Here is a 21,163-nt window from a genome sequence, read left to right on the forward strand (position 1 = left end):
TTCATGGCGCTTGATTGCACATCTGTGTGTACAGGCACAGTATTAACAATAAGCTGCATTTTAGATCAGCAAAAAAAAAAAAAATGCTGTACTGAGCATTTTTAAGCTGCAGTGTGCAAGAGGCCCAAGTAAAGTTGCAGTATAAAAAGCAAATCGATGAGGGTCCTGAATTTTACATAAACAACAGTTCACTTGGACACTGGAAGTAGAGGATCCAGCATGCATGTTGCACAGGCCCACCCTCAGCAAGCAATTGCTTAGTGAATTAAAGCGGTTATAAACTGCGGCAGTGGAAGAAAAACAAAAACAAACAAACCATTCCCCTGTAAGACAATTGCATAATGTGCTAGTAGGCATCGCCGACCTTTAGAGCACATGCACCAGTGACGTCACTGGCTGCACCAGTGTGAATATCTCCTAAACGGTGCACTTTTAGGAGATATTCATTTTACCCACAGGTAAGCCTTTAATGTAGGCTTACCTGTAGTAGATAATAAAAAAAAAAAAAAAAAAAAACACAGCAGACTTTACTACCACTTTAAAATGAATGCCTGAACTGTGCACAATAAGATAGCACAGTTCAACATTAAGAAATCGAGTTGATATTTGCACAACAGAGCACCCCAGGTAATATGGCTCCCACAGAGTAGGTGACATTGCATTTCTTAGGTTCAAGAGTTGCTGGCCTTTTTTCAGACATTAACAAACAAACCGCATTCAATATGCAGACAGTCCTACAAATGAAGGTGAATACCTAATTTATTCACCCATAACCTTATAGCCAAAATCCAAGTCAGCTCATGAGATACATCAAATTAGAAAAAGCAGCAGTAACTCGTGTACACTAAAACAAGCAGGGTAATCAACTGTGTTGGTAACAACCAAACATCAGTCTGAGACTAGCCCTGGACTCCAGATGGTGGTTGGAAGCACAAGGGCAATCTATTTCCGGAGTGCAGGCACCACTGCAAGGGTTTTTTTTTTTTTTCACATTCTGAAAATGTTTAGCCTTGTATTGTATATAGTGAGGTGAGCATTTGACCACAGGCCAAGAAGAGCATGGTGTGGAGATGGTCGTGTCATAGCTGCAAAGAAAACTCCTAGAGAACCATTCTGTTATAACTAGTCAGGGTCATGTGACTGCTTTCCATCTCTAGGCACTCCACCCACCATTTCAAGGATTGGCCTTGGTTTCAGAACTCCAAAGCAAGCAAAAAGATTTCTAAAGCTCAAAACTGTCCATTCTAAATGTGGCCGGATAGTTTTTCTGGTGTGGCCACGGTAGGGCTACATTGCTGCTTTATAAATTAGTCCCCAACCTGAGCTCAGGGCTTATAACAGACACTGTGGGATGCTGGAGTAAGATTACAAAAAAACTCAGTTAAAGCTAAACTCCGGACATAAGAACTCAATTAAACCAAAAGCAAACCAAACTAAAAGCAACATTTTTTTTTTTTTAAGTTTTCAATAAACTGGAGAGGGATTAGAGCTCCTTTAGGTTTTTATTGCTGTCTGTGCCCCCGTTCGGGAGATTCACTCTCTCCATTTGTTCTGTTCACCGTTCTCATTGAAAGTGAAATAAAGTAAAAGAAAAAAAACACCAAATTTTGGGTTGTCCCTAGAAAAGTAATAGAGGGGAAATCTAATAGGGACACCAGTTGTCGTGACCTGCCCCCCCCCCCCCCCCCCCCACGGGATTCCCTACTTCCTGTTTGGCTATGGGACAGGAAGTGAAGGGAAATCTCCCCAATAGAACACAGACGGCAAAAACAAAACCCAGCAGGGTATAGAACCCTCCCTTATGCTATCCAAAAATAGTTTTTTTTATGTTTTTTCTATAGTTTTACTTTAACTGGCCTCCCCTCAGTTTCTCACTGGCCCAAACATCTTTACCTGTTTTCCTTCAGGTTCGGGGTCTTCAGTGATCTGGTTTTGCCTAGGCCATAATGACAAAACACCTACACATGTGCGAGGGAAGTCATTCACTTTGTGTGTGTCCAGCACCGATCACCGCAGGTAATCACTGGCTGTGCAGACAGCCGTGAATAGCCGTAACAACCAGTCTTTATAGTGAATGGGGCCAGGGGTTGCACCCAGCCACTCAGATCTACAACAGGAATCATAAGATTTCTGCTGCTACAATTTGCACTGGCCTAAATCGCTAGTGTGAGTGTAGCCTTAACGTGACCATTAAAAAAAAAATATGTATACACAAGAGCAAGTGTGTAAAAATGTCAAAGCCATTACAATTTTATGATAAGCACAACTCCTCAAAATGTGAACTCACTGATCTTGTACTAAACACTCCCTTTAAAGAAAACTAACCACTAATAGGTATGTACATCAATATGATAACAGTGACATTTTTATTTTTTAAATAGAGATTTTCAGTTTCTAAATTCACTAGAAAAACCAAAATGGTAGATCAACCTACATATGTTCTGTAGGGAAAGTACAAATCACAAAGTAAAAAATATGTTGTGCTATTAACATTTAGATCAACCATAGTGATAGTACATTTCTCAAACAACAAGCCGTCACTGCGTTCAGATAACACTTTCTGTTGTCAAGATTATGAACTCACGTAAATGGTTAAAATCAATATGCATCATCTATAGTGGAAGTGTGGATAAGTAATTAACTTTAACTAGTACAGATTTTAGTCCATAAGGGAGTGCCCATTATGGATAGCCAAAAGAAAAAATAAAAGGAGAGTGAGACTTGAGAAACAAAGTCAACACTAACAGTAATATAAGGTACTTGTAATTCTTGATATTTCCGTGGATTATAATGTTGGATATTCCTGAATTTTGCTCATTACTTGGTAAGGAGAATCTGTAAGGCTCTAGGTCAAATCATTATTGTTCTGGCATACTTCTTGAAGATGAGGGCCATATACTGTCAAGTTGAGTATTTCTGTACTCAAAGGTTACAGGTGTGTGTACAGCCACGACCAGCAGGCTGACGGACACCTTTATGTGTACAGCCACAGTGTGTCACCCTGTCACTAATATGAACAGTCGGCTACCAGCGGCTGTAAGCAAACACCTGTAACACCCAGGTGCAGATATACACTTTTCCTTGGTTGTGTACAGCCCGCTGCAGCCATGTAATTGAGGCCTTATATTAAGCACCCTATTGTGTTTAATTTACTTTGTGTAAATAATGTGATAGGTGCTGCCCTGTAACTGCCTGACTTCAAAACAATCTTTTAAGAGTGCAGAGTCCACCTTCCCCTACTAGTAGAACCCCATTCCAACATGGCTGTTGTACGAAGGTTAGGTTGTGTGACAGCTGATGCCACTGAAGCACCAAATGATGTGCATAGTAAGCATACTGGAGTAACCTCCAAGTCCTGTACAGACTCCACCTCCTGAAACTCCTCCTCTCAGCACCTCTGTAGTGCAGAAGGCAGGCTATGAACAGCAGTGTCTACTCACAGGGTCTAGTAAATACCCTGCGATAAACGTGATTTTCTTCCCAAAGTTTACAAACTTCAAAATTGTCCAAATGAAGCACTTGACGACCAACGACATACCCGTATGTTGCTAGACTTCAAGTGGTTATACCAGGATGATACCTGAGGCCGCATCATGCCAGTACATTTTATTTTTTATTTTTTTTAGAGCCAACAGTCAGCTCTCTTGTAAAAGCAACCCTAGCGGATAACCAGCCGCTAGATTGTTTTAACAAGCAGTGGGAGGAGAGGGAAGTGGTTAAGAGCTATTTGTCAGTAACGCACAGGTGCTGTTTAAGGTGACCATAACCTGAAGTAATATTTTGAAAAGACTGGCAAGAGAAGGGTGAATTTAAACTGCAGTAGAGAGCTGCCGAAGCAATTTACCACGCCGGCAGATCTCCATTGCCAGCTCAAGTAGGGGGCAGTGTGGGGCACGATTCTGTGTATCACAGGGCTGCCTTTTTTTGTTTTGTACAAACTTTATTTAAAGTGTACAAAATGTACACTTCATGCACAGCAATTTACAGCAGTGCAATGAGCTGCGTTGCTGTGTGCAACCGTAGGCTACGCTGCAGTGTGAATGTCACACACAGGAAAATTGTTTTCTGTGTGTCCCTGTAGTGAAAGACATTTTACCATGCAGTAAAACCTCTGTCACCACATATAGTGTGAATTCACCTTAAATGTCGGGTATAGTAGTTATATACAGACTTGTTCTGTAATGTTTAACATTTTGTAGCCAACCCAAGCCACTTTTTCAGCTCTGAGTGTCAGGCACATACTCCAGCATTTATATCCACATAGGTAGCTCCAACACAATAATCCATACACCAGGGAATGTGTCAGGGCAGAACTGAAGTGGACTGGACAAGCTATGAAATGTCTTCAACATTACAGAAGTTTAGTTAAATGTAACCAGCTACTATTGGCTATAACAGGAATAAATATGAACTTCACAGACACACAGAAATGTCCCATTAGTGTATGTTATCATTGGGTCTTTAACATAATGCCAGTCTTTTGTTTTAGATTAAAGCGGGGTTCCACTCAAATTTTGAACAATATCTGTATGTATTCTCTTCCTTGCCTAGATGCTGACATGCCGTTTAAAAAAATGTAAATCGCCGTAATTAACTTTTATTTTTCTATTCTTCTTTGCACTTCCTGGTTCTCCTCCCGTGGGAGTAGGCGTGTTTCTAGCCTCTCCCAGACTCCGCACAGTCTCCTGGGAGCTAGTCTCTGGCTTCCCAGGATGCCACTGAGCATGTGCGGGAACGACCGGTGAATGCTGGGAGCACAGCATTCACTGCACCCAGGAAATAAATGCTTGTGGGCTTCAAATGCCCACAATGAAGATGGAAACCGCCTGCAGTGAATAATATAAGTTATTCTTTCCGACGAAATCTGACACAGGAGGACATATTACACACAATATGCGAGTATGTAATGCTGAGAAGAAAAGTTTGTGAATGAACTAAAAAAAAAAAAAAAAAAAAAAAAAAAAAACGATAGATAGGTGGACCCCCGCTTTAAGTGGTCTCTTCAGCTACCAGTGACCTAAACAATTAACACAGAATAAAACTATGTTACAAGGTAGTATCAAAAAGTTTTGAGACTAGTTTTGTAACACGCCAACTGATGGCAGCTCAAGGCTGCATGCACAGTCACAGGGAGCACCGACCTGCATAAGTCCGTGTACCAAAAGACACTGTCCTGTTAACATTGGGAGCTGTGCAACTGGTGCTAATCTGACCACGTGCGTTACCACATCTGCTATTTCATGATGGACAGCAATTTAGAACAGACAGCATATGTGGAAATTCTGGGTGAAACTGGGCAAATCTGCCACAGAGATGTTTGACATGATTCGGCAAGTTTATGGCAATGCTGCAATGAGTTGCAATATCGCAATCTGGAGGCATTCTGTACACAGATGGGGTAGGAACGTCCCCATGAAATGTAATTTCCTGCTTGTGTGATTAGCTCAGTAATTTTTTAGAAGTCTGCACAAAGATACAAATCAGATTTTGGGCATCCTCTGCAACAGAACTTGTACTTTTGATGATACCCCCTTAGGGTTAAACACATCTAAAAGGATTACGACCCTGCCACTTTCCTCATTAGAACCCTACAAATGTAGCAGCTGCTCAATAATGAAAGCAACTCCCATTCATATTTACTCACATGGAAACAAACAGCTATTTCCTCAGGTAGGAATCTGCAACAGTTTGTTAAAATCCACGCAAAGTACATAGATCACCCAGAAGGGAATTAACCCCCCCCCCCCCCAACAAAAGATTTGCTGCTTTTTAACCCAAAATCACCAACCCAAAGCCACCTAAAACCTTATTACAAAAAACAGCAATATGTACATGCCCTAACTCTTTAAAAATATTTCCTCTGCAATCACGTGCACTTCAAACATACAGGGGTTAAATGGTGCCACATAGGTGCAAGAATTATACTAGCCTATGCAGGCAAACGTCATTACAAAGATGTGCGCATTAACAAAGTGGCAAATAGGTCTTATATGTAAAGGCTCTTAGGCGGTAAATCACCTTGGCCTTTTTCCTCTAACCTAATCTACAGCATGCTATGTACAGGTTCATGAAAGGCAGCCATAACCTTTTTTTTTTTCTGTACGAGATTTTTTTTTTTTTTAAAGAGAAAACTTATGAGCAAAATAATTTTTTAAAAATGAAAATAATCACAGTATAAAACAGGTATTATATAAAAACTTCAATAAACCAGACTCATATGTTTATATATGTGCAGATTACTCAACATAAGGGCTAAAACATAGTAGTAAAAAAAAAATCTTACCTTTAAAGTCCACCTCTCCATTTCCATCTGTGTCAAATATGTCTATTACTCGCTGCACGAGGGGGTTCTGTTGCAGTTCAGGTAAAGACATGAATTCCTCTACACTCAAAGATCCGGAGTTGTCCAAGTCAAGCTTCTTAAACCTCTTTCCTAGCCTTTTGATCTCATCAGCATCAACTACAAGAGAAAAAAAAATGTGCACATTAATAGGGTACTTTATGCATCCGTAGAAAGGAAAAAAAAAAAAAAAAAGTTATATCAGGACCAAAGCTAAAAAGCAACAAAAAACATTTTTGCTGCTTGTACTGACCCGGCTGTTTAAGTATGTGCAGACAGACAAAATGTTAAATGATCAGTCCAATTACCTAGTTTTCTGCCAGTGCCAGCCATAACAGTAAAAACTGAGGCTCACTTGGAAGTATGCTAACTCCCAGACTAAGCAGACAGGCACCGCTAATGCTTGCTTAATTCCACATGATCACATGGCATAATTAATATGGACAAGGTAAGCAGATCATTCCCTGCAGGCACAGTTGGAGGGTACTGAATGAGTGCAAGAAGATTTTACAACACAATCTGGTCTGTCACGGGGGTTTTTATGAGGAAATTTCACATTAGCTTGTTTTGAAAGAAAGATTCAAATCTTAAAATACAAATATGGAATGTTCCTCAAACCCGACCATACTGGTTATTTTACTATACTGCAGATTTCAAAGTTTTATTTATTACGGGGGGGGGGGGGGGGAGGAGGAGTTAATCTTTAATTCCTCAGGTCAACTCTTGAAAAGTTTGAGGAACTGGGGTAGGGGACAGGAAACTGGAGATCCTTCTCATATATAATCTGCAAATTTACTGTCAATTAACCACTTGCTGACTGGGTCTGACATTTGTTGTTTACAAGAAGAAAAAAAAGCTGTATTTTTTACTAGAAAATTACTTAGAACATCCAAACATATATATTTTTTTTAAGCAGAGACCCTACACAATAAAATGGTGGTTGTTGCAATATTTTATGTCACACTGTATTTGCGCAGCGGTCATCCAAATGCAATTTTGGGAAATGCACAAAAAAAAAAAAAAAACACAATAACATTAACCTAATTTTTTTTGAATAATATGAAAGATGTTACACTGAGTAGATACCCAACATGTAATGCATTAAAAATGTTCACGCTCGTGGAATGGTGACAAACTACGGTACTTAATCTCCATAGGCGATGCTTTAAAAATGTTTACTGGTTACTTGTTTAGAGTTTCAGAGGAGGCCTAGTGCTAGAATTATTGCTCTCGCTCTAATGATCTTGGCAATACCTTACGTGTAGTTTAAACACTGTTTACATATGTGGGCGTGACTTATTACTAGGGTCAAAAAGACCCCAGATCTCTTACCTTTAAAAGCAAAAAATAAGAAATCCTGTCTGCCCGAGAACAGGAAGTGATGTCAGACATCGCTCCTTTTCTTCAAGGGCATAGAGCCAAGTGGAGCTATCTTTCCCTCACTACCTGCCTAGCCATCGATAGGTTCCAGGCTTACCGATGGCTCCAGTAAGCTCGGAACCGACCGGAAAGGTGCGGGAGGGGGAGGGCACTTCTCCCGCTGCCTATAAAAAAAAGTGATCTTGCAGCGAATCTGCCACTGGGATCACCTTCATCACAAAGCTGGCCGCCTGAGGAAAAAAAAAAAGGGCACCGGGTTTATGACATCTATCTGCAGCCATAACCCTGGTATTTAACTGTAAAATAATGACACATTTACAGTTAGGCGGTTGGCAAGTGGTTAAAGGTTTTAGGTTATGCTACACACTTTTTTGTTTTTTTTTGCTGTCTGAATCCTGTTGGGAAATATCTACAGTAAATTGTATCTCTCTTTTGGACAATTTTAAGACTTCCCCTCACATCCTGTCCTGAGGACAACTGTAAGGAGTCATGCACACTGGTTTATTGTAAAACGCTGTTTCTCTAGACAGGAGAAAATCAGCGTTAAAGGATAAGTTCACCTTTTTAAAAATAAATAAAATAAAATGCACATCTTATTGCAAATAAAAAAAAAAAAGGATGGGCAGCACAGCACAACACAGTGGTGTTTAGGGCAGCACAGTGGTTTAGTGGGTAGCACTCTCGCCTAGTAGTAAAAAGGGTCGCTGGCTCGAATCCCAACCACGACACTACCTGCCTGGAGTTTGCATGTTCTCCCTGTGCCTGCCTGGGATCTTGGATTGTGGGCTCCTTGAGGGCAGGGACCGATGTGAGTGTGTGATGTAGGTGTGGAGCACTGTGTAAATTGACAGCGCTATATGGGCACCTTAAATAAATAATAGATGAGCATCTTAATGAGACACAATGTACAGGGATAGGGACAACTGTAGACACGCACCCACACTCAGGTTGAACTGGATAGACTGGTGTCTTTATTCAACCTTACCAACTATGTAACTATGTGCATTTATTTTCTTCTGGAATCAGCAAATCGCTGGTGCCATGCAGAACTCCTGCAGACTTGTCCGTGTATCTGTCTGCTCATGCAGGCAAGGCAGATATACACTGACAAGAAGAGAGCATGAACTTCCGGAGCACCCAACGGCGCCTCTTTAGTGCTAAAAATAGCACCTGTAAAGCGCCTGAAAACTGCCTCTCATGCCTCCCCAGTGTGAAAGCCTGAGTGCTTTCCCACCGGGGCGGTGTGCTTGCGGGACGGTGAAAAAAAGTCCTGCAAGCAGCATCTTTTGGGGCGGTGTAGAAGCGCTGTATACAGCGCTCCTGCCCATTGAAATGAATGGGCAGAGCTTTGAAAATGCCACAACACATGCAGTTTTAACCCTTTCTTCGGTCGCTAGCGGGGGTTAAAAGCTCCCCGTTAGCGGCTGAAAAGCTCTGCAAAAAGGACTAGCGGCGCTTTACCGCTAACGGACCCGCCGCCCCAGCGTGAAAGCAGCCTTAAAGTTAGTGACTACCAACTAGGATAGTGAGAGAAAAAAAAAAAAAAAGTGTATATATTTTACACACACACACAAAATGTATTTATTTTCTGACTGCCCATCGCATTTATTGAGGCCCTAAAGTGCCAGGACAGTACAAAAGCAACCAAAATAACCCACTTGGAAAGTAGGCACTCCAAAGCAATAGGTAAGCAGTACGGTGTTTTTTTTTTTTTGTTTTGTTTTTTGCCACAATGTTTTAGAAAGTGAAGAAAATAAATATAACATATTTGATTTTCTTACACAGAAAGTTTCTTACACAAAGTTATTTCTTACACATGGCATAGGCATACTTGCAATTACACCCCAAAACACATTATTCTACCAGAGTACGCGGATACCACATGTGCAAGGCTTTCACTGCCTAGATGTATAGAGGGGCCCAAAAACTAACGAGCACTTAAAATGTTTTGCATTCCTGACTACCATTCACTTTTCTTGAGGCCCTAAAGTGCCAGGACAGGAGAAACATCCACAAAATGACCACATTTGGAAGAGTAGATTGTGTACAGGAAGTCCCCAAGTTACGAACACGATAGGGACTGTAGGTTTGTTCGTAAGTCGAAGTTGTTCGTAAGTCGCAACACTACATTTGTAAGTGTAACTACAGGTCGGAACACTGCATTCTTAAGTGTAAAGTCCTCCTGTGCATGGATGTGGGATGTTCCGGGCTCTTGTTATGTTATCTGGGGCTCTTCTGGCTATGCAGTACATGTAGTACTGCAGTATGGGATGTGTCCGGAGGTATCCAGGACCAGCGTGGAGCACAAGTGGCCGGCATTTGAGGCCGTTTGTAACTCGGGGACTGCCTGTAATGTATTTATCAGCGTGGTGAGTCTTTTGAAAATCATATTTTTTGTCACAAGTTTTTGAAAAATTCAAATGTATTTCAAATACAACCCAAAACACCCTCTGCCATTCCTCCCGAGTATAGAGATACCACATGTGAGATTTTTTGCAACCAAGCTGAATAAAGGGGCCCAAAATGCCAGGGAGCACCTTCAAGCTTTCAAAGGGGGGGGGGGGGGGATTATTTGATCCCTGCAGGTTTTGTAAGTTTGCCCACTTACATAGAATTTAAGGGTCCACCATTTTTATCACAGGTATATTTTAAATAATAGAGATCATCAACAGAAAAATCCAGAAAAACACAGGAAACAAATGGTTATGAATTGAGTTGCAGTTCAGTGAGTAAAATAAGTATTTGATCCTCAAGAAAAACATGAACTACACTATGTCACAAAAAGTCTTTGCATGTCCATCTTTTACCCCCCATCCTCCTCTCCGGGTCCTAGAATGTGGCCCCCTGCAAGCTCGGTGGACTATGCGCCCACCCTGAGGACGGGGAGGGGGGGGGGGGGGGGGGATGTGCGGCAGCCATGGGATCTTTGGACAAAAACAATCCTGCAATGCTGGTTTGTGCGATACATCTTCATGTCTTCATCCACCCATTGGTAACTATACCTCTATATGTATGGAGATATAATTTTGCTCAATTCGAAATGCTATACTTACATTCTTTATATACATTTAATTGTTACTCAGTACCACTACCACAGTGTAATGGTTACACTTTTTGGACACTGGGTTGTGTTATATCACTGACACTAGCGCCGCTTATATTAATTTTCTGTTCTTTGCAAATTAATAGAGGTTATACACTCTTTATATTGTCCAATGACTTTAATTAGATACTTTGATATTTTCCTAGAATATAAATCCCCCTGAAGAGACCGAAAAATCACAAGGGTCGAAATGCATCTTCCATGTGGATACATACGTCATAAATACAATTGGCAAACCATGCTTGTACATAGGGTGTTCCTTGCTATGAGTGATGTTCCATGTTTGTTTTTGTGTCGCACCACCTATATTGATTTATCATTGTTCATTTGAAATTATCATTGTCTGTTAATAAATTATTTTTTATATCAACTACTTTTGTACAAATTCTCTGCTGCTAAAAAACCCCTGGGGAATCTTCCTATTTCTTTGTATACATTTGGGTTATGCAGCTTTGGGGGCTCACACATTGTGTTTTTTCCTTCTATATATACCAAATGGGTGGCTAAACACCCGTTCTTCCCCCTCCAACACATGTGAGCCCTGATACGAGCCAAGGCATATCGCCAATTTTTTGAATATTTAAATATATACAATGCAGGTATTTTCCTCCAGTCACCCTTGAGGTGACAATGAAGGGACGCATATCAAGCGTTAATAGCCTATATAGAAAGGCACCTGCAATTGGTTCAGACATGTGGAATCACTGTTTGAGCATAGGAGCAAAAAGCTATTTTCTTTTTCTCCCCCCACTTTTTTTAATTTAATTGATGGCACTGTATATGCCTATGGCTCGTCTGACCAACTATATACCTATATATAATATACGAATATTTGTAAATCATTTTATTTTGTTAATCGCTTTGCATGCATTGCAGTGTTTTACTTTGTCCATCCTCACGTTGCGGACCGCCGTGTTCAGCTCTACGACATTGGGTGGGTGCCTCTTTTCCGCCCTGCTTCCCGGCACAGTGGGGAGACGCGGATACCTTCTGCGCTTCTCCCCAATGCGTGTTTCCCTACAGTTGAGTCCCCATCCGGGCCACTATGGGGAGCCCCTCCCGTGCCGGCGGCGTCCCGTGATCGCCACTGGACTGTCAATGACGTTGCGCTTTTGCGTCGGAGGTGACGGCTCATGCCGGGGCCATGCCTTCCGGAACGCCGAGGGGACCACGCGGACGGCGCCTTTTTGGCGCCGCAGCCACAATGGGAGGGTGGATGGGGTGGGGCCTGACACCTGCAGACAATGGACAATCATGCAGACACTTTAAAACCCCACAGTTCCCAGGAGATCCTGAGGTGCTCCCTGGTGATGCTGTTATATACTAATACAAAACTGATGGAGTGCTTGGTAAGTGCAGCCTTTTGGAATGCTGTTTGACTGGCTAATCTATGTACTTGTGTTATACCCATTTATTTTCATTTTCCAACATCGTGATTTTTTTACCTTACACTATAATCCCTATGTAGTAAAAACCTTAGTCATATCCTCTTACCTTACGTACTGTATATACTATTCAGTGTCACATCACTTTTTTTGGCACCTACATCTATCTCACTTTCATCATTTCATCTTCTCACTTCACATATATTGTTTACACTTTTAACACTTGTTTTTCAGTTTTTCGGTGTTTTTTTGTTTTTTAATTTTTTTTGCCCCATCATCAGTCAATCCCACATCATGCACTTTCACTTCACCCCATCCCCACTCAACCTTTCTTCACTGCTAGCCAACCCTTTTTATAACCAATCCAACTAACGAATAAACTACACTATGTCATGTATAACTTAATTAATTTTTCTACAACATGAATCCACTAGTGACCAAATAACAACCAGCCTACAGCTGCCAAGCACTTCTATACACTCCTCCAATATTATCTAAACGACTATTTACAAAAAGGCTTTGCATGTCCATCTGCAGGTGTTTTACCCCCCATCCTCCTCTCCGGGTCCTAGAAGGTGGCCCCCGGCAAGCTCGGTGGACTATGCGCCCACCCTGAGGACGCGGGGGGAGGCGGGGGGAAGAGTGCGGCAGCCATGGGATCTTTGGACAACTACAATCCTGCAATGCTGGTTTGTGCGATACATCTTCATGTCTTCATCCACCCATTGGTAACTATACCTCTATGTGTATGGAGATATCATTTTGCTCAATTCGAAATGTTATACTTACATTCTTTATATTGTCCAATGACTTTAATTAGATACTTTGATATTTTCCTAGAATATAAATCCCCCTGAAGAGACCGAAAAATCGCAAGGTTCGAAATGCATCGGGGTTTTTCATGTGGATACATACGTCATAAATACAATTGGCAAACCATACTTGTACATAGGGTGTTCCATGTTTGTTTTTGTGTCGCACCACCTATATTGATTTATCATTGTTCATTTGAAATGATCATTGTCTGTTAATAAATGATTTTTTATATCAACTACTTTTGTACAAATTCTCTGCTGCTAAAAAACCCCTGGGGAATTGCAGTTCAGTGAGTAAAAGAAGTATTTGATCCTCAAGAAACACATTACTTAGTACTTTGTGAAGAGACTATTGCTGACAAGCACAGAGGTAAGAGGTTTCTTGTAGTTGGTTACCAGATTTGCACACATCTCAGGAGGGATTTTGGTCCACTTTACAGATCTTCTCTAAATCCTTAAAGCGGAGTTCCATCCATTTCTATGTTTAATAAAAGCCAGCAGCTACAAAAAGTGTAGCTGCTGACTTTAAATAAACAGACTCACCTGTCCAGCGATGTGGCCGTCCGAAGGCTCGCTTCTCTCCCTCTCCTCCCCGCGGCACCGGTGTGGGCACCCGGCTGTGATAGCTTGCCACTTCACAGCCGGGTGCAAATTGCGCTGCGTGTTCAGAATTGCCGGGCAATCTTTTAGAACCTGTGATGTGTCCCAGAAGATTGCAGGAGGGGAGGAAGAGGAGAACTTCCGCTCTGCACCATGGGCGGAAGTGGGAGCTGGGTGCCTGTCAAAACTAGGCACCCCCCCCCCCCCCAATAAAAATGACATACCAAATGTGGCATGTCAGGGAGTCAGGAGTGCTTAAAGCGGAAGTTCCATTTTTGGGTGGAATTCCGCTTTAAGGTTTTTTGGCTGTCACTTGGCAACTCGAAGTTTCAGCTCCCCCCATACATTTTCTATAGGATTAGGGTCTGGAGACTGGCTAGGCCACTCCATGACCTTAATGTACTTCTTCTTGATCCACTCCTTTGTTGCCTTGGCGGTATGTTTTGGGTCATTATCATGCTGGAAGACCCATCCACGACCCATCTCCAGTGTTCTGGCTGAGGGAAGAAGGTTTTCATCCCAAATTTTACAATACAAGGTCCTGTCCATTGGCCCTTCAATGCGGCAAAGTCGGCCTGTACCTTTAGCAGAGAAACAGCCCTAAAGCATGTTTTTACCTCCGTGCTTGACTGTAGGAATGGTATTCTTAGGGTCATAGTCGGCATTTTTCTTCCTCCAAACACAGCGAGTCAAGGTAATGACAAAGAGCTCAATTTTGGTCTCATCTGATCACAGCACTTTTTCCCAATCTTTCTCTAAATCATTTAGATGTTAATTGGCAAACTTCAGGCAGGCCTTTACATGTGCCTTCTTGAGGGGGACCTCGCGGGCGCAACAGGATTTAAATCCATGGAAGAGTATTGTGTTACCGATGGTTTGTTTGGTGACTGTGGTCCCAACAGCCTTGAGATCATTCACAAGCTCCTCCTGTGTAGTTCGGGGCTGATCCCTCACTTTTCTCGGGATCACCCTTGCGCCATGGGGCGAAATCTTGCATGGAGCTCCAGACCGAGGGTTATTGATAGTTATTTTTTATTTCTTCCATTTGCGAATAATCGCTCCAACAGTTTTCTCCTTTTCACCGAGCTTCTTGCTGATGGTCTTGTAGCCCATTGTATTATTGCCCATGATGGTGAGGTTTGAATGGAAGAAAGATTCTGTGGACGGGTGTCTTATACACATAACGAGTTGTCGTTATGTGCATCTCATTAAATTGACAGGACTAATCTGTGTACCACATGGGCACATACTGTAGCCAGTCTGTGGGAGCCAGAATTATTGTTGGTTTGTAGGGGATCAAATACTTATTTTACTCACTGAACTGCAGCTCAATTTATAACATTTGTATCATGTGTTTTTTTTCTGGATTTTTGGCTGATATTCTGTCTCTATCATTTAAAATACACCTATGATAACAATCATAGACCTTTAATTTCTTTGTAAGTGGACAAACTTCAAATAATTAAAATTTTCCCCACGGTATACTATGCATCTAATTTGCCAACTACCGATCACGTGGTGTTTGGATGGCCTTGAGTACCAGAACAGTCGAAATACCCACAAAAAGGAGCACATTTTGAAAAGCATGATACCCAAAAGGTATTTAAGAGGAAAGAAACATTTTATTTTTTTTAACAAAAAGTTGTCAATTTAATAAGCTACTCCCTTACACAGCATTGGTATACTAAGTATTACACCACAAGAAGCATTCTGTTACTCCTCCTGAGTATGGATATAAACACACGTGTGAGACTTTCAATGTTTGGACTGATTATGTAGCTGACAATACATCATTTGCAAGGTTGAATAAAGACAACAGTCCATCCAGTTCACCCTGTGTAGGTGTGCGTGTGTAGAAAAATAATTTCCCACATCCACGTATATTGTCGTCGTTAAGATGCCCGTCTAAGAGTCTTTTAAAACTATCTATACTTCCTGCCGACACCACCGATTGTGGAAGAGAGTTCCACATCCTTACCGCCCTGACAGTGATAAAACCCCTACACAGCTTAAAGCAGAGTTCCACCCAAAAGTGGAACTTCAGCTCATTTGTCTCCTTTCCCCCTCTCTAGCTCATTATGAATTACTTACCTGAGATCGAAGCCCCAAAGCAACCCTCGTTCACATCCTTCGTTGGTGCCATGATACCCGGAGTGACTTCCGGGTATCGCTGCTCCGGCACTGTGAGTGGCCGGAGCAGCGATGACGTCACTCCGGCGCATGCGCGCAGGAGCAGTCAGTGACGGCATGCTTGCCTTCACTAATGGCATGCTCAGTGCGCCTGCGCCGTTGTCTACGGCGCGCATGCGCCGTAGACATCGGTATAGGCTTTTTGCAAATATCTCTAAACCGTGTAGGTTAAGGAGATATTGCAGGCACCTTAATCTAGGCTTACCTGTAGGTGAAACTTGTCCCAGAGGGTTTACAACCACTTTAAAAAGGTCCTCCAACTTTGTGGCCATCTTTCTTCCCAATATAGCTGTACCACCCCCATTAGGGTCCTAACTACAGAGACGTAACCGACTGAGAAGTGAGCCCAGTTCTCCAGGAACCCTAACCCCTCTTTCCTACACCAGTTCCTCAGCCACTTGTTCAGTTCCCCAATCTCTTGCTGCCTCTTTGGTGTGGCTCGAGGCACAGGTAGTATTTCAGACAAAACCACCTTGGAGGTCTGTCCTTCTCTTCAATCCCGGTTCACACAGGGGGTGGCACGACTTGCAGGTCGCCTCACCGAGGCAACCTGCACACGACTTCCACGGCGACTTGCAAAACGACTTCTGTATAGAAGTCAATGCAAGTCACCTGAAGTTGCCCCAGAAATGCTACAGGAACCTTTTTCTAAGTCGGAGCGACTTGCGTCGCTCCTATTAGAATGGTTCCGTAGTACAGAACGGGAGGCGACTTGTCAGGCGGCTAGGTCGCCTGACAAGTCGCCCGTGTGAACCGGCACTAAGTCTCTGAAATCATTTTTAGGACTCTCTACCTTCCTCGCACTGTCGTTGGTGCTAACGCGTACCATGACAGCTGGGTCTTTCCCAGCCCCACCCAATAATCTGTCCACCCAATCCGTGATGTGCCAAACCCAAGCACCTGGTAAACATACTGTTCAGTAACCACAGGCTTTATGGCAGATTACCCTCTCTCCTCCTAATAATGATATACATTACATCACGTATATCAAAAAAAAAATCAACCAATATTGCACAAAAATGCAAACTATAATGCTAGTCTGTATGAATGATCAGGGAATATGGCTTCATGTAGTAACGCCAACAGCCGTCCCTGTCCCTACAAGTCAAGCAAGCCTAGCCTACTAGTACATGTCTACAGCCAGAAATGTAATTTCACTGGCCAGGAGGTACAGGAGTCTGAACAAAAGGCAAACAAGCGTGTTCCTGCGTTTCCAGAAATGCAGTCATCCACAGAAGATGACTGGTATCTCACAGGAATGTAGTCAGTGGGATGAGCAGATGGGTCAGTTAAGGTGGGAAGCAGAGCCGTGGTCAGCAACAAGCATATGAAGGGTCCAGGAGGATGGCAGAATCATAGCCAATAAGTCAATCAAAATCAGTAAAGATTTGATCTGCAAACATGCAAATTATCAGTCCAGGCATCAGGTAGAAACATAGTGATTAAATAGGCCAGGGTCAGTTCAGGAAGCAGACAGACAACACTGCATTGACATGGAGGCGATCAGGAACACTGTTGCTGGCTTACACTGTTCAGGTGGCAAATAGGGCTGGTCTGGCTATCGATCCAGAATTTTTTTTTTTTCCGTTTTCCACTGGCCTAATGATACTGTATCGCGTGGCAGTGATCAGAACACTGCAGTTTTTGGCTGCAGTGAATGGTGTCAATGAACTGAGGTGGTGGCCACTTGCTGGCTAAACTGGTATCACTGTACTGATGTGGCTAGCAGTCAGGGACACTGGCTGGTTGCTTGGATGGACACCGCAATCACAGAGTGTGCAGATGGGCGTGTAGACATGTCGATGTTGCTTCCGTGTATAGCACAACACCTTTTCCAGTTGCCATGTTTTAGACAAAATAGACCATGGGGGTACACTGAAAAGAAAGGGTGCAAAATAAACTCCCATCGTTGGTGTCAGTGGCAGCAATCGGAAAAACAGCATTGGAGGTTAGTAGCAAATTGACATAATAAACCTGTCCACATCACTGCCACACTGCAAGGCCAGAACCCTCCAAGAGTACCTGTACTTTCATATATGTAAAAGTAGTTTTCTTTATTATGCTAAATTGATAATGCCGTTTAAAGTTGAAAAAAAAAAAAATCTAATTAAAATACCATATTTAATCGGAATATAACACGCACCCCGCAAACGCATGTAGCAGAATACATTTTGGCCAAAATTTATGAAATGTAATTTTATTTTTATGTTTTATAACATTTACATTTATAACATAGTTTTACGCTTATATAATAAAAACCCAGTGGTGATCAAATACCACCAAAAGCTTTATTTGTGTGAAAAAAAAATACATTTCATTTGGGTACAGTGCTACATGACAGAGCAATTGCCAGTTAAAGTAGCACAATGCTGAATAGCAAACAAATGCTCTGGTGATGGAGGTAAAACCTTCCGGAAGTCAAGTGGTTAAGGTTTTATTTTCAGTTTCTTTTTCTAACTTTGTGTAATGTTTTTGTTACAAAATCTAGTTATGCACTCCATAGAAAAAAAAAAAAAAAAGAAGAAGAAAAAAAAAAATCGACCTCATATGGAAATTTCTCTAAAATAAAGAATGCACCAGCCAAGCTAAACCAGACCACATTAAAGTTTGAAATGAACGGGAAGCCACACTAAAAACCACAGTGAATCAGTATTATGCAGTTTCTGGGAACTTAGGAGACATTTTTCACAAGACAGAGGTGCACTACGCAGGTGAGGAATATTTCAATAAAATCAAAAGGATATGCTGGTCAACTTCACCATTCTTAAGGTGACCATACATGGATTTAAATTTGTCCAGTTCAGCAAGAACTGGCCAAATTTTGATCCATGTATGGGCAGGCTGGTCGTACAAAAAGTTGATCGTGTTCAGGTTTTTTCCGATCAATCAGTGCCACCGGCTGTAGCCACCAACACTGTATACTGACTGTGGGAAAGGCTCCCTGCTGCCAGAATACAAAGGCTCATTGGGAAGGATTCCTCCATCAAGTGTGTGGATGGGGAAATTGGCTCAATTTTGTTTTCGTTCAACCCGCTGAACGAACGGCCAGCCACATCAGTAAACAGTCAAGTATAAAACACTAACAATTTTAAACACCAATAAGTACAATCAAGGTTTGAACTGGCCACATATACTCAGTACGTGTCAGAAAACAATCCTGGAGAAAAGGATCCTAATGAGGGCCACTGTGAGCAGTCAGGGACATGTGGGATTAAAGCAGCGGCCTAAAAAGTAAAACACTCTAAAAGTAAATCTCTAGTGAAAGAAAATATTTCTCCAAAGTTTCAGATAGTGTGGATGGATGAAAACCCGGTCAGGTTTTTTATAACCGTGTCCCAGCTACCAGGAGAGAGTAAATGGGAAGTGCAAAATGTTTGTTTTTAGGAGACAAAGAGGCGAGCGGCAATCCTCTAATTCAGTGGTCATCACCCCTGTCCTCAGGGCCCACTAACAGGCCAGGTTTGCAAGATAACTGAAATACATCACAGGTGATCTCATTTGCTGCTCAGTGATTGCAGTATTCTAGTCTTCATCTCCCCAAGGTAATATGTAAAACCTGGCCTGTTAGTGGGCCCTGAGGACAGGGTTGATGACCACTGCTCTAATGGGAATACATGTTGTGCTGCCAATTGTATGAGTGGAATTCTACTCAAACAAGAAATTTCTATTGGTTATATTTTCAGAACAGGAAGTTAGGACAAATCTACCCAAAAGACACAGAAATCACTAAACATGACAGTTTTTAACAGATCTCTACAATTTTATATTAGTTTTGCCTTGCTTTAGTAGTAAAGGGTACACAAAAATCAGGAGACTATATGGCATAGTGTAAGTCATTATTGGGTACAGCTATCAGCACTGCATAAACTGTATGTAGCATCAACTGCATAAGAATGCAGTGCTGTGTCCTGACAATGGTACAGAGACTTGCCGCCTGCTGCCGGTACAAAATTTAAATTGGGCGGAGCTTTGCTGTTCAGGGAAGCCTTATATTTTAGCAATGAATACATGGCTTACTCTGTACCACTGCCAGAACATATAGTGTTGTGTGCTGTATGTAGTTGATGTTACATGCACTTTATACAGCACTGACAACAGGTGTGTCTATTAGTAAAGGAAATAGGTAGACCCGAACAAATTATTTACATTGACAGTAAACATGGAGTTGGGCTTTATGTTAGGAGCTCCAGCATTCCACAATAAAGTCCATATTCCTTAAGGGTCCATAGAGGCTTGTGCATGGCAATCTGGGATGACAGCTTGGCATGCCAGAGCGCAAGACAAAGTTCACACACAGCCAGTCAATGGAGTGTCAACAAGCAGTAGGACTTTTTGAATATGGCACAGGACCTTAAAGCAAGTGCTTGATTGAATTACCCCCAGAGCAAAGAGGTCAGAGCAAGTGGTGGTTGGGGGGGGGTATCTCCGCACAGCAGAGTGGTGGGGGGTTGAGCATGGTACCATACATAGGGGGTAGTAGGGCACATTGCAGTAGCGGTTTCCTTCTCATGCAGAGTGATGCAGGGAAGAAGATGTGATAGTCCAGGTTCCGGTATGCTATTTCCCTCCCATCCTTCCTATGTAACATACAAGCACCAGAGATGAACAAGGGGGGGGTCAGTCAGGAACAGCGGAGACTCTCGTGATGCTAGAGTGTCAGCAGTCGGGATGCGTTATACCAGTTAGCTACCTGCGACTGACTAGTAGATCGCAGCAAAATCTCTGGGGACCTCTCGATTAAGAAACCCTGACCTAGGGCCTGTTAAAGTGGTTACAAACCTATACATATACCCAGTGAAGTGACTAGCCTCAGGTGATACCGCGATAAAACAAAAAAATCCTCCTACATAAGTTGTACCTGTATCTGCAGGCCCTCTTCTCTACAGCCGTAGACAGTGCAGAATTTACACAGGATCTTAGCTCTGAAAAGCAGGGGGCGGAGAGCTTTAGTAGTTACACTCTGTAGAGCTCAGTGAGTGGAGCTCTGAGCCCTGATTGGAGGGAAGTGACACATTCCCCCTTTACACAGCTCTCAGGAACAGAACAGAGGCTGCCAATCTGCTGGAGCTCCCTCCGCTGTCACCATTTTTCTCTTAGTGTCAGAAGTGACTGATGCTGATAGAGGAACAAGGCAGCAGAAAATTGACACAGTGCTCTGGATTCAGAGGTACACACTATAGAGGGATAGGCTTTGTTCATATTTCATGTCTGAGGTTTACAACCACTTTAATGTGCACAGGAGAGGCTATGATCAGTATTATATTGATTTGTATGCGCTGGTACATTAGAGTGCCTCAAGGAACATTTTCAGTTTACAGATTAGCTATCAGATGCCCAAACAGAGCATTAC

General features: G+C 42.3%; 1 protein-coding gene across 2 annotated transcripts in view; it reads right to left on the reverse strand.

Annotated features, from left to right (window-relative positions):
* The window catches only part of PPP3R1 (protein phosphatase 3 regulatory subunit B, alpha), a 120,760-nt gene that overhangs the window by 11,914 nt on the left and 87,683 nt on the right, over positions 1-21,163 (reverse strand). For both annotated transcript variants that reach the window (XM_073628222.1, XM_073628223.1), the window contains exon 3: positions 6,284-6,460. In XM_073628222.1, coding sequence (XP_073484323.1) covers positions 6,284-6,460 — 177 coding nt within the window. The remainder of the gene's footprint in view (positions 1-6,283; positions 6,461-21,163) is intronic.

Source organism: Aquarana catesbeiana, linkage group LG04, assembly GCF_042186555.1.
Source record: "Aquarana catesbeiana isolate 2022-GZ linkage group LG04, ASM4218655v1, whole genome shotgun sequence".
NCBI classification, from domain to species: Eukaryota; Metazoa; Chordata; class Amphibia; order Anura; family Ranidae; genus Aquarana; species Aquarana catesbeiana.